Below are 13,098 nucleotides of genomic sequence, written 5' to 3'. Positions count from 1 at the left end.
ATATTTCTATAATTGAGGTATATAAATAATGTGCCTGATTCATTAAGGAAAGTAAAGCAAAAAAAATTGGTAACTTTGCACATTAGCAAAACCATGTTGCATTGGAGATAGAGGTAAATTTAAAATGTCATGACAGATTTAAAGTTGAGCTAGGGCATGTCCTTGATCAGTTATAAATTTCAGTGCACAAATAAAGTTATCAAGTATTTGTGTGCCACATGTAAAACCAGTATTTATCTTATGTGCAAAATAATAAACTAATTTGCACCCCTTGCATTGTAATATGGTTTTGTGCAGGAGCAAACTTAATAATTTTTTTGTCTTGTTTTCCTTAAGGAATCAGGCCCAATGTGTTTATGTATTTTACTGTACAGTGTACTTCTTCAGTGGCTGGTGTTTGTTTTTCTCTGGTAGTGCCTTCTATTATGCCAGTGGCATTTTATGTGCTGAAAGAGGACAAAGTAAACATGAATACAAAGCACACCTTGGGCCTGAGTCATTAAGGAGAGCAAAGCATAAAAAGTAGTTACTTTGCCTCTGGGCAAAACCATGTTGCATTGAAGGGGGAGATACATTTAAAATTTGTGGACAGATTTATAGTTTGGGTAGGGCATGTCCTAGATCATCTTTAAATTTCAATGTAAAAAATAAAGCTATCAAGTAATTGTGTGCCAAATGTAAAACCAGTATTTATCTTTTGTGCAAAATAATAAACTAATTTGCAACCTTTGCATTGTCCCACATTTGCTAATTTTTTTTGCTTTACTTTCCTTAGTGACTCATGCCCCTTAAGGGTATGCAATTGGCATCTTCTTTAAAGTAGCCTTAAAGTAGGCTTCTTTAAAGTAGCCTTCACTGCTCAAAGGTATCTGTTTTAAATAGCACTTAGCTGTAAATTTTTCAGGGTGCCTGGTGATTGAACTGTGAATTTCAGCCATAACGTCAATGTAGTATTCAATAATATGGCTTAATTTTCTTAAATTTTCCTATTATGTACCTGTGCCTGTGCATTCAGACCGCTAAGGGATAATATTAAAAGTAGGAAGGATTGCATAGGAAAGGAAAAACAATAAATTAAGGTGATGTAGTAGCTGAAGAATGTTGAAATGATAAGAAGTGTAAAGTCAGCACAGACTTTTTGATCACTTTGTTAAAATCACTTTTAACTTTTACTATCTTAGGCTGTGAATACCCAGTTATCTGGATCCTGCTTTGTCACCAGGTACCCTAATGATAAAAGGCAAGAGCTTGCCATAATAGCCCAGGTACAACCTTAACTCCTGTCAGTATAGTTTTTTCTTTTGTTTTTTCCCCTCTGATTCACCAGTGAGCGTTGTTTACTACATACTACCACTTGCTTCCCATTCCTCCTATGGAATCCCAAATCCCCTGCAGGAAGTTTGCCAGAGCCAGATTGCCTTTCAGTCAAATATATCCAAATGAATGTATTTATAAAATAAAACTGTGCTTTCCAAACTCACATAGTTTAGGGCTTTAATCAAAACCAATGTTTGTTCCAATATTTTCTCCTATACAGGACATAATAAAAACAGAACAACAGTACTGCATATTGTGTGATTTAAACCTTGTGTTAGCTTGAAATAGGATTATGCTAACATGAATTAGGTGAGAATTAAACTTTGAATAATTCCATGCAGAAAATTTCTGCCATGTGAATAATCAATCATTGATATGCTATCAAATAAAGGAGCACTGTGGTGCCTTACAAAACTATGATAATAATAATAAAACATAGGGGTAAATCTATGAAACTGCAGATTTGAAAAAAGTGGAGGTGTTGCCGATAGCAACCAATCAGATTTTAGTTATCATTTATTTAGTACATTCTATGAAATGACAGCTAGAATATGATTGGTTGCGATAGGCAATATCTCCACTTTTTCAAACCAGCAGTTTGATAAATTTACCCCATAGTGTGTATTGCCCACATAATTTGAAAAATCTGTAAGATGAAAATTGCATTCAATGTGAATGCAATTTTATGGTTCGAAATAGTATTGCACTATTTTCTGTTTTTATTTATATAGAGAATAAAGGAATTTATTTATTAACACATCTGATTTCAATTGAGCACATCTGCACGGCTGATTATTCACAAGGAAGAAATTTTCTACATTGAATTGTTTAAGGTTTAATTTTCACCTATATCAAGCAAGCATAATCCTAAATCAATCTAACACAATGTTTACATCAGAATAAAGACAGAAAAATAATAATACAATCTGAATCCGATTCATCTTCGGAAGCAACTGGTACGCAACTTGCATTTAAAAAGCGATCACCTTGAACTTGAGTGCATTTTCTACCATATTCAAATGCAATCAGATCTCAAGATACCATTACATTTGAATCCGGGTACGTTCTGCTTAAATGTTACTTGCTGTATGTAGACAGAACAGAGTGCAGATTACATTTACATATGTGCAATATGACCTCCCATCAAAACGCATGCAGAAAACAAAAACATTTTTGTATAAAATAAACTCTATATTATAATCCTTAATAAAATTTGTTAAACAAAACTGTCATATTTTTGGAAAGTAAATACATAAATCATGATCTTACATGTAATGTGTTTTTATAGTTTATCTTCCTTACATACACATGTTCTGTGCTATCTAGTGCCATGCATGTGTAATTTTTAATACAAAAACTATGTCGTGACAGTCATCGCTATCAGTTGGGACATATATCTGCCCTGGATCTGTTGCAAATGATATGGCTAAAGAAACCCTTAATTTCGAGAAACACAGACCTTTGGCAACCTCTACTTTGGCACTGTAAAAACGCACTAGGAAAATAAGATGTATACCTGCCAGCAGTTGGCACTACTGAGCAAAGATGTGTGGATTCTACAACACCCCCTGGTTTTCACCAGGGACCCCTGCAAGGATGTTTGGTCTTGGCTGCGTGAGACATGCAGGTCACGGCCCTCTGTCATTAGCTATTTAGGCATCTGGGCCACAAGTAGAGCGTAGTCTGGATAGCAGAGGTCAGAACCAGTAGATTCAAACAGAACCATAATCATGAGGCAGAAGAGTAGTCAGGAAAGCCAAGCATGAGTTCTGAACAGAATTAGAAGAGTAGTCTGGAATATGCAGTAGTCAGAACCAGATAACAAGGATGAATGGAACCAGGAAGGAACTGGATAGAAAGAACACTAGAACAGAACCAGAATTGAGGTGTGAGATCCAGTACTCTGGCACATGAGTGGTGCCAGAGTCTGCCTTATATTATCAGTCCAATAAGCCTTCAAGCTCTCGGAGACATCAAGAGATGATTGACCGCCAATAGGATATCCTAAAATATCGGGATGTTACGTGCACAATCGGCACCAAATGAAGGTAGAGGGCGGTAATCCGGGATAATGCATATCCTCGGCACGTCCTCATGGGTACGTTTATCTGCCCCTTCCCCTCCATTCTGCCTTTCAATTCACAGGCAGTCGTAAATGACATTTGCATGCAGACATGAGTTGCATGCAATTGCGTTCATCGGGGTAACATCCATTACTGAGCATGCGCAGAGCTATTTCACACTAGATATGGCACGCAAAGGGATCTGGACATGAATTGGAGAAAATATTAGAACACACATTGTTATTGATTAAAAGTCATGAATACACCTCTACTAGTTGAGTTTGGGAAGCACCATTTTAGGTTTTTGCACACACTAATTTGGATGTTACACACATATATACTGCTTTCTTATTCATTGGTGGTAATTGTGTCCTGGATTGACAGAATATTTGGTTGACTTCTGGAGGTTTATTGGAAACTCCTTTTTATCCAGGCAGCAAAGGTTATATTTGGCATATTATCAGTCAAGTGTACCACATTACCTTTACGCAAGGTAAGTTTACAATAATGCATAGTTTACATTTCATCTTTCCTCTACAGCCCTTGGTACATTGTTAGAAGCTTTTCAAGAAACTGTAGTGGACCTCTTCTCTCCTACACCTTCCAATTTCACATTAGACGCATCCGATCTATGACCTAATACAGTGTTGGGTAACCTGTGACACTCCAGATGTTGTGAAACTACAAGTCCCAGCATACCCTTCCAGCAATAAGCTGCTATATATTAGCAAAGCATGCTGGGACTTGTAGTTTCACAACACCTGGAGTGTCACAGTTTAGCCAACACTGACCTAATATCATAATTTTTTAACTTTTGTTTTTCCCGTATGTTTTCATGAACTAAAGGTTGCTATTCTTTAAATTGGAATACACTAATATGTTCACAGTGTAACTTTCTATTTGCAGGTACAGAGCTACAGCTGAAGATTGTCTGGCACATCCATGGCTTCATCAAGTTAAACCACATTTGTTTTGTCTTCAAAGCTCTAATCTGGAAGAACATATAATCAAATCTAATAGCTTAAAACTGAAATGCGTATGCCATGGCTTAAGCAAGAATAGTACGGAGGACAAAGAGAATATTCCGGAAAACAGTGGTACAACAATCAAGCGGTTTCGGTTTGATAATCCACATCGAAAACACTTATGTATTTAAGACACACCCTCTACTTTAATCCAGAATAAGAAATTCTAGCACTTTGTTAATTTTGGATTAGCCTTTTATATTTATTTAAATTAATATTTTCAGACTTACTTGCACTACGACTATTCATTTTGCCTGTTCTATTTCATAACTGGAAAATAAACCAATTTTACAATCCACGTTTCATGCAACACATCTTGCTACAATATGTTCTGTTAGGCAATGAAACCGATACGGATAAAAAAGATGTGATAGATGCTGTCCACTATTTTAAAGAGAATTATATAGTGTAACAGATGAAAAAAGAACTTACTACAGATGTTTGCCTGTGTTTTCAATGGCTGAGAATATTGTAATAGAAAATAAATTTCCTTTTGATTTCTAGTCCTATGCCAAAGACCTAGTTGTTAGAATAATTGCAGTGCAGTCAGTGTTTTGTCAGTGTTTATTTCCAACCTATTGGTCAATTGTACTATGTGCACAGACTTTTATAATTGTAATAGGTTAATGCTCCATGTTTTCTTTCAAATTTGGTCAGATGGGTTTTTTAAGCCCACACATACAAAGGTGCAGAAATGGTAAATGTAATAAATGACAGGTTTCCCTTTCTGTGGAACATTATATAAGCTGCAAACGACTGAGTACTGCTATATACCACAACGTAACAAAGGATAGACTAGAAGAAAATCCCTTTATACTACACTCTTCTGTAGACCGCAAGTGATATTTGCACTCTGCAAATAATTTAAATTATGTTTTTATTCACAAACTAAAATTTTATTTTATATTAGGTCATGATACTATAACAAGTCTTTAAAAAAGTATATATTTTCTTCTTACAGCATATCACTCAATAATATAAGTAAATAGTTTAATGATGTACCAAATCTTATTATATGTCCCACAAATGTAATTTAAGCATTTGAGGATAAATAATGGAAAATCAATACAAATTCAATATATTTTTTCTTTACAAAAATATGTAATGTATGAAATTTAAAGGCTTTTGCTTATAATGTAATGTATTTAAAAATAAAAAAATAGAAAACCCCAAACTGTAAACTTTTTCTTTGTTTTTCTTTACCATATCATAGAGCCCATACATGGTTTCATGTTTAGTCAGCTAGCTCAGTAATATTTTAAATACAAATACAGACCAGTCAACCACAGCATTAAAATCACCTACCTAATATTGTGTAGGTCCCCCTTGTGTTACCAAAATGGCTCTGACCCATTGAGGTCTTGGTCTTCACAAGACCTCTGAAGGTATCCCGTGGTATCTGGCGCCAAGATGTTAACAGATCCTTTAAGTTCTGTAAGTTACAAGGTGGGGTCTCCATGACTCGGGAATGCTTTTTCAGCACATTCCACAGATGCTCGATCGGATTGAGATCTGGAGAATTTTGAGGCCAAGTCAACAACTTTGAACTCTTTGTCAAGTTCCTCAAACCTTTCCTGAACAGTTTTTGCAGTGTGGCATGACGCATTGTCCTGCTGAAAGAGGCCACTGTAATTGGAGAATACCGTTGGCATGAAGGGGTGTGCTTGGTTTGCAACATTGTTTAGGTAGGTGGTATGTGTCAAAGTAACATCCAGATGAATGCTAGGACCCAAGGTTTCCCATTTCCCAGAGCATCACCCTGCCTCTGCCGGCTTGCCTGCTTCCCATAGTGTATCCTGTTGCCATCTCTTCCCCCAAAAAACGACACACACGCACCTCACCATCCACATAATGTAAAAGAAAACGTGATTCATCAGACCAGGCCACCTTCTTCCATTGCTCTATGGTCCAGTTCTGGCGCTCACTTGCCCATTGTAGCTACTTTCTGTGGTGGACATGGTTCAGCATGGGCAGTCTGACTGGTCTGCGACTAAGCAAACCCACATACAGCAAGCTGCAACGCGCGGTCATAGCACTATCACTTTTCTATCATAGCCAGCATTAACAGTTCAGCAGTTTGGTCAAATCCCACTGAGGAGCTAGTGTAACACAGACAGGCTACCCTTCGCTGTCCATATGCGTTTCAATGAGCCTTGGGCATCCATGACCCTGTCACCGATTTCATTGGTTGTCCTTACTCCGACTTCTTTTAGTAGGTACTAATCACTGAATATCGGGAACACCCCACAAGACCTGCCATTTTAGAGATGCTGTCATCTACCCATCACAATTTGCCTCGTGTTAAAGTCGAGTATATCCTTACACTTGCCCATTATTCTTGCTTCCAACACATCAGGTTCAAGAACTGAATGTTCACTTGCTGTCTAATATATCCTGCCGCAGGCCAGGTACAATTGTAACAAGATTATCAATGTTATTCACTTCACTTGTCAGGGATTTTAATATTGTGGCTGATTGGTGTACTGTATAATTCTCAAAATAAAAATATTTTTTAAAGTATCTTTTTAATAAAAATATATACATGTATATTTCTCTGCAAATGTGACGAGAACTGTGTTAAATTGCATACACTTTCAACTAAATACTGGTAACATTTTTTAAATGTCTGACATAAAAGAGTTTATTTATTTAAATGTGCTATAATGTTATTTGATGCAGCCGACAAACTCAGATTTGCTTGTGTTTTTTAATATTATATAATGCAGTAATATATTTATGGGCTTGATACCATGAGTTTCAGGTGTGTCACAATGATTACTATGGTCACTATTTGTAAACTGCCCCTTCTACTGATTTAGTCACTGTCATACGAAAGCTTTCATTTTGTTAGAATGATTATATCACACGCCGGTTCCGCAAATGGGCACCGATTCCTTTACCTCCTTCCTGGAGGTGGTGATTCCAGCGTTCCGGCCACATCCTCGGATGGCGGCCGCCATCCTGCCATCGGGTCTGCACATGTGCAGATCTGTTCTTCCTTCTTCAGACTTCCCACTCGCTCCTCATTGACCACAGTATCAAGAAGGGGTATTTAAACCACCTGGTTTCTCCTGTCAGATGCCTGTTCTTCGTGCTCACTCCCGCTGTAGTAAGGACCTGGCTCACTTCTGTCTATATAGAACTTCTACTGTTCCAGTGACTCCATTACTACTCCTGAGTTACTACCATTCTGTCAACCACAGTTTTACCTCTCCACGCCGCAGCCTATATTGAACTACCGCTGTTCCAGTGACTCCATTATTACTGAATTACTATCATTGTGTCCGCTATAGTTCTACATCTCTACTTTGTTGCCTATATTGAACTAACGCTGTTCCAGTGACTCTACTGCCGTTGCCCTGAGTTACCATCATCGTGTCAGCTATAGTTCTACATCTTCACTACATTGCCTATATTGAACTACCGCGGTTCCAGTGACTCTATTGCTATTGTCCTGAGTTACCATCATCTTGTCGGCTATAGTTCTACATCTCCACTCCATTGCTTATATTGAACTACTGCTGCTCCAGTGACTCTATTGCTATTGTCCTGAGTTACCTCCTAGTGTCCAGCTATCACCTGCCTCCTCCACTTTTGGCTTCTCCTACCACTCTGCCTGGTACTCTCTCAGGGGACTGCGACCTGCGCAATAGGGGCTGCGAAGACCATACCTCCTTGCAGGGGTCCCTGGTGAATACCACCTACCCGTTAGACTTCACACCCTGAGTGAGCTGTGTCAAGACCTGGCAGATACAGGGGATCCTTTAAACATCTTCGGATTTCGTGACAGATTACTTGGCGAGCATGGTCAATATTTCCAGAAAAGTTGCCCAGTCTCGTACATACGCTTAACAGAACTGTCAGATACAGTTGTAATCTATAGTCTCTTCCTCTTAATGTTGGCAGTGAAGTCATGGAAGAAAGATAGAGCAGTGTTTTCAAATCCGATACTGCTTTTTTTTCCAGAGAAAAAGAGACTAACAGCGCTTGATATAATAATAAGCCAGAAAATCAGTAAAAAGCCTGTTCCAATGAACTAAAAATATATACAAATAGGGCCGGCGCTCTTGTATTAGTATTGCTGCACCTCATCAAAAAACTCCAATGCTATAATTGAATAGAGGGCGCTATAAGAGTGTGTTAATATTGCTGTATATGCAGTGAGAAAAATACACCAAAAAACACATGCAATGTTTAAAGCTCCTTTCGCATATTTATATTAATCAGCCGGAAAAAAGCAGAGTCCGTGCAGAAGTGGTTCTTACCCTAGATATTCCTACAGGTACCGTCCCAAGCACTGCTCCTTTTGATATTCCGTAGCTATTTTAGTTTTGTTGTGTCCGTCTTTTCTATAATCAGTGCATCCAAAGGGTGAGATCGTCTTCTCCGCGTGTGTGCGGAAGTGCCCTCGCGTCCTCACCATTGTGTCTTGAAGGGGTAAAAAGTATTTTAACCCAATCAAGTCACCCATTACCCATTCAAAGTTCACATGCGTTTCGTTCAGCATGTGAACTTTTTCATGGATAAGTTGCTGTGCACGATCGTGTTCCTATATACATGCTCTTCTCCACTGATTGGTTTATTGTTTAAAAGAACATTGCTTCTAGTTAAAAGCCAATTTATTGGTAACTTATTAAAACCAATGAACAATCTGTCATATGGCAGAAATCATTTGTGAAAACTGGGAATGGTTTAAAAGTTAATAATTTAATACTAAATTAACAATAACATATACAATTCAAATAAAAGACGTATACAAACATTCCATAGATAGATATAACTATAAAACCTAAAGAGACCGGTCTCGGTATGTCTGAAGTCCAGACAATAGGAAGCCCTTAGATCCGCTGTTTGGAATGGTTATAAATGGCAGTAATAGTTCTACCTCCAGCAATAGCCGATGAATTTGGACGCAGTCTTGGAATAAAGATAAGGAGCCTGATTCATTAAGGATCTTAAATAAAGAGTTATCTGATTTCAGTCTCCTGGCCAAAACCAAGTTACAATGCAAGGGTTGCAAATTAGTATTCTGTTTTGCACATAAGTTAAATATTGACTGTTTTTTCATGTAGCACACAAATATCAACTTTAAATTTCAGTGTACAAATAAGCTATCAAGTATTTGTGTGCTACATGAAAAAACAGTCAGTATTTAACTTATGTGCAAAACAGAATACTAATTTGCAACCCTTGCATTGTAACTTGGTTTTGTCCAGGAGACTAAAATAAGAAGTTTCTGAAGTTAAGATCCTTAATGAATCAGGCCCAAGAAGCCGATGTCAAAGCGGTATTGCTGGTAATAGAGGACTGTGTCCGCAGATCGTGTATGCCCTTATAGATGTCCACCATCAGTCTGATCCAGCACGTATACACACGCACAGTAGTTTGGCAGGTCCTGTGTAAATGAATGGAGGAAATAACAACTTCCTCCAGTGTCCACCGTAATAGGAAGAAAATAAACAGCAGCAGACTAGATCTGTCAAGAATGCGTCAGATTTAGAGAACCGGTAATGAACGCTTCTCTTCCCCTCTTACTGTTGATGCATTTCGTTTGGCTCAGCCACTTTTTGCTTTGCTTTTTTTGGCAATAGTTGTGTACGAATTACAAGAACTAGGCAGCTAACAAGGTACCAGAGGTCAGAGGCAAGTAGAGTGGTCAGGAGAAATTAGGCTAGCACCCAGAGTACAATGGAGGAATTGACAGCAGCAGTATTATTATTATTATTATTAATATTTATTTATAAGGCGCCACAAGGCATCCGCAGCGCCGTACAGAGACAAACAAAATCACAATACAATGGGAGACAGCACACTACAGTAAACACAGCAACTCAGTACGCTCAATGCACAGCTAGAGAGGGCGGGGAAGGGGGAGGGAGGATCCGCAAACGACGGGACCCAAGAAGTAGGGCACGGAAGACAGGGAGACCCCCAGGGGGGAGGAGGGAGCGAGAGTGGACGTGGGGTGGAGGACCCTCGAGGAGTAGGGCTAAGTAGCTGGAGAGCAGAGTTAGAAGTAGTGGAAACAGGAGGAGAGATGGCCCTGCTCAGAGGAGCGTACAATCTAAGGGGAGGGGTGGACAGACAGAGAGACGCAGGGGAGAGAGGGAGAGTAGGGGGACAGAGGCAGAAGATAAGGTAGGAAGTTAAGTGGGAGACAGAAAGGCTTTAAGAAAAAGGTGGGTTTTTAGGGCCCGTTTGAAGCTGGACAGATTAGGGGAAGTTCTGATGGAGGGAGGGAGCTTGTTCCAGTGGAGGGGGGCAGCGCGGGCGAAGTTTTGGATACGCGCGTGGGAGGAGGTTATAAGGGGGGAAGAGAGGCGACGGTCAGAGGCAGAACGGAGAGGGCGGGATGGAGCATGAATAGAGAGGAGGGTGGAGATGTAGGGCGCAGTGGAGTTGGCGAGGGCCTTGTAGGTGAGTGTGAGGAGCTTAAAGAGGATTCTGAAGGGGAATGGGAGCCAGTGAAGGGCTAGGTAGAGGGGGGAGACAAAAGAGGAGCGGCGAGAGAGGAAAATAAGCCTAGCTGCAGCGTTAAGGACGGATCGAAGGGGATCGAGATGAGAGTGGGGGAGGCCAGTGAGGAGGAGGTTGCAGTAGTCCAGGCGGGAGATGATAGTATATATATATATAGTATATAGTATATAGGCTTGACGACATCCAAGCACTGAGTGATATCTGCAGGCATGCATCCATCTGAGTGATGAATACCAATGTATTATTTTTCCTTACTACATGTTTACTTCAGTGCTGTGGAGCGAGCATTCAAGTGCAATCTTTTGTGTTCACTTGTGCATATGCCTTGATGGGTGGGTGCTTCCTTGACATTGATCTTTCCTTAGGAGCAGCACTACGTTGGTAGTTTGGCTGCTTATGAAAAAGTGAATTGCCCTTCATACTGAGTTTAGGAATTCTCAGGTTGGATGCTTTATTGAATAATGAAGTTTCCTCCTGCAGCCATGATCATTTCAGCGTCAAACTTTACCTCTCATTGATTACTGGTGGAAAAATAGTAATCTAGAAAAATATTAGGGCAACAAGGCTTCTATAACAAGCCATGAACCACTGGATTTTTGATAGATGGATAGTTTCAGCTCAAAGGTCTTTGGATTAATTTGTCACGATTGGAAAGGGACTCAAATTTATATCCTCCTGTTTTTAAAAATCTTATAATTATGAGGAGATTTACATTATGGAGTTGGTCATTAACTTTTTTCTCCTTTTACACAGCTACTTTTCAAAATATCTTAGACATAGTTCAGTAATAGCATAATAATCTGTTAATGTGAAGGGGAATATGGGTGGGAGAAGGTAAGAGTATAACGTTATGGTGAGTACATATTGGGGAGGCAAGAGAAGGGTATGATCACTTCCGACGACTAGTTCAGATTATGAAACATTGTTTCATCTATATGCCATTGTGTGTGAAGATGAGTCTACATGGAGGAAACTCCATGACCTCTTGAAATTATCGATTTAATCCACCTTTGCTTCCAATGTGTTCGTACGTGACCTAATAGAGGACAATTTATTAAAGTATTGAATGAGGTCCCTCAAGGAAGGCATCATGGCCTGAGAGAAGTCATTATTTAGGTTGGGGACTGCAGGATGCTGTGCGGTTTCTTTGTAGAAGTTAGTTGAGTCAGCTTTTAAACAATACTAATCAAAAAGGTAGAGTTCTCAACAGGTAAAGTCAGAAAAGTAGCGGAGAGCAGCCAGTACAGTGTTTATGCTGTGAGTGGAAAATTTTAGGGTTTTGAACAAAAGGAATAGGAATTTTAGATGAAAAGATAGAGCTCTGCAGAAACATGTCTTTATCAGTTGACATCCAAGCACTGTCCTTTTTCCGAATCTGGCACATTATGGCAGTTCTTTATAAACAAAAACGACAATATGTATTTGTTAATGACACACACAGGATGAACATGGTGCTATTAACTTTCATTCAGTTCCTATCCACCCTGTTGCTGTACATAGCTTTCCAAGCTTCTGTACTATTTCCTTAAGAGGAAATCTTTGACATATCAAGGACTTTAAATTCTATATCCATCCCTCTATGCCCATAGTCTACCTATCTTTTATTATATTCTATATCTAAAATTCCAACAGGATAATGTACCATGATACAAACCACACGTCATCTCAAGCTGGTTCCTTGAACATGACAATGAATTCAGTGTACTCCAATGTCCACAGTCACCAGATCTCAATCCAATAGAACACCTTTGTGATGTGGTGGGACAGTAGACGCTCAGGACTGTGCAGCTGACAAATCTGCAGCAACTGTGTGATGCCAAGATGAACCAGAATCTCTGATGTTTCCAGCACATTGTTGATTCCATGTCAGGAACAATTCAGGCCATTGTAGGGCCAAAGGGGGATTTTACTTGGTACTAGAAAGACACACATGTGAAGATAGGAATTCTAAAACGTTATTTCAGTCATAAAATACCAAGGATCTTTAAAGACTGAACACATATTGTTCTCCTTTAAGATTGAACTTTGAGTACAAATGCAACTTTCACTTTTCAGACTGCTTTATTACATACAATATAAGAAGGATAAGAGATATATAGTGGCAAAGAGGCTTATTTGCCACACCTCTCCTATAGGAAAAAAAGGTAAAAACCCAGCTAGTCTGCTGGAGCAGGCTGCAGACAATTAAATTACTTCTGGGTACTTCTAGCACACAC

At 39.1% G+C, this 13,098-nt stretch overlaps 1 protein-coding gene across 1 annotated transcript in view; it reads left to right on the top strand.

Moving 5' to 3' along the window:
* Positions 1–5,421, top strand: part of STK17B (serine/threonine kinase 17b) — a 93,295-nt gene extending 87,874 nt beyond the window's left edge. Inside the window, exon 8 of the mRNA XM_075179945.1 lies at positions 4,287–5,421. Within this exon, the coding sequence (XP_075036046.1) occupies positions 4,287–4,536 (250 nt within the window). The 3' untranslated portion in view covers positions 4,537–5,421. The remainder of the gene's footprint in view (positions 1–4,286) is intronic.
* Positions 5,422–13,098: the final 7,677 nt, after the last annotated feature.

This window comes from Mixophyes fleayi, chromosome 7 (assembly GCF_038048845.1).
Source record: "Mixophyes fleayi isolate aMixFle1 chromosome 7, aMixFle1.hap1, whole genome shotgun sequence".
NCBI classification, from domain to species: Eukaryota; Metazoa; Chordata; class Amphibia; order Anura; family Limnodynastidae; genus Mixophyes; species Mixophyes fleayi.
The sequence above is the reverse complement of the archived record's forward strand: the minus strand, read 5'-3'. Positions and strand labels throughout refer to the sequence as shown.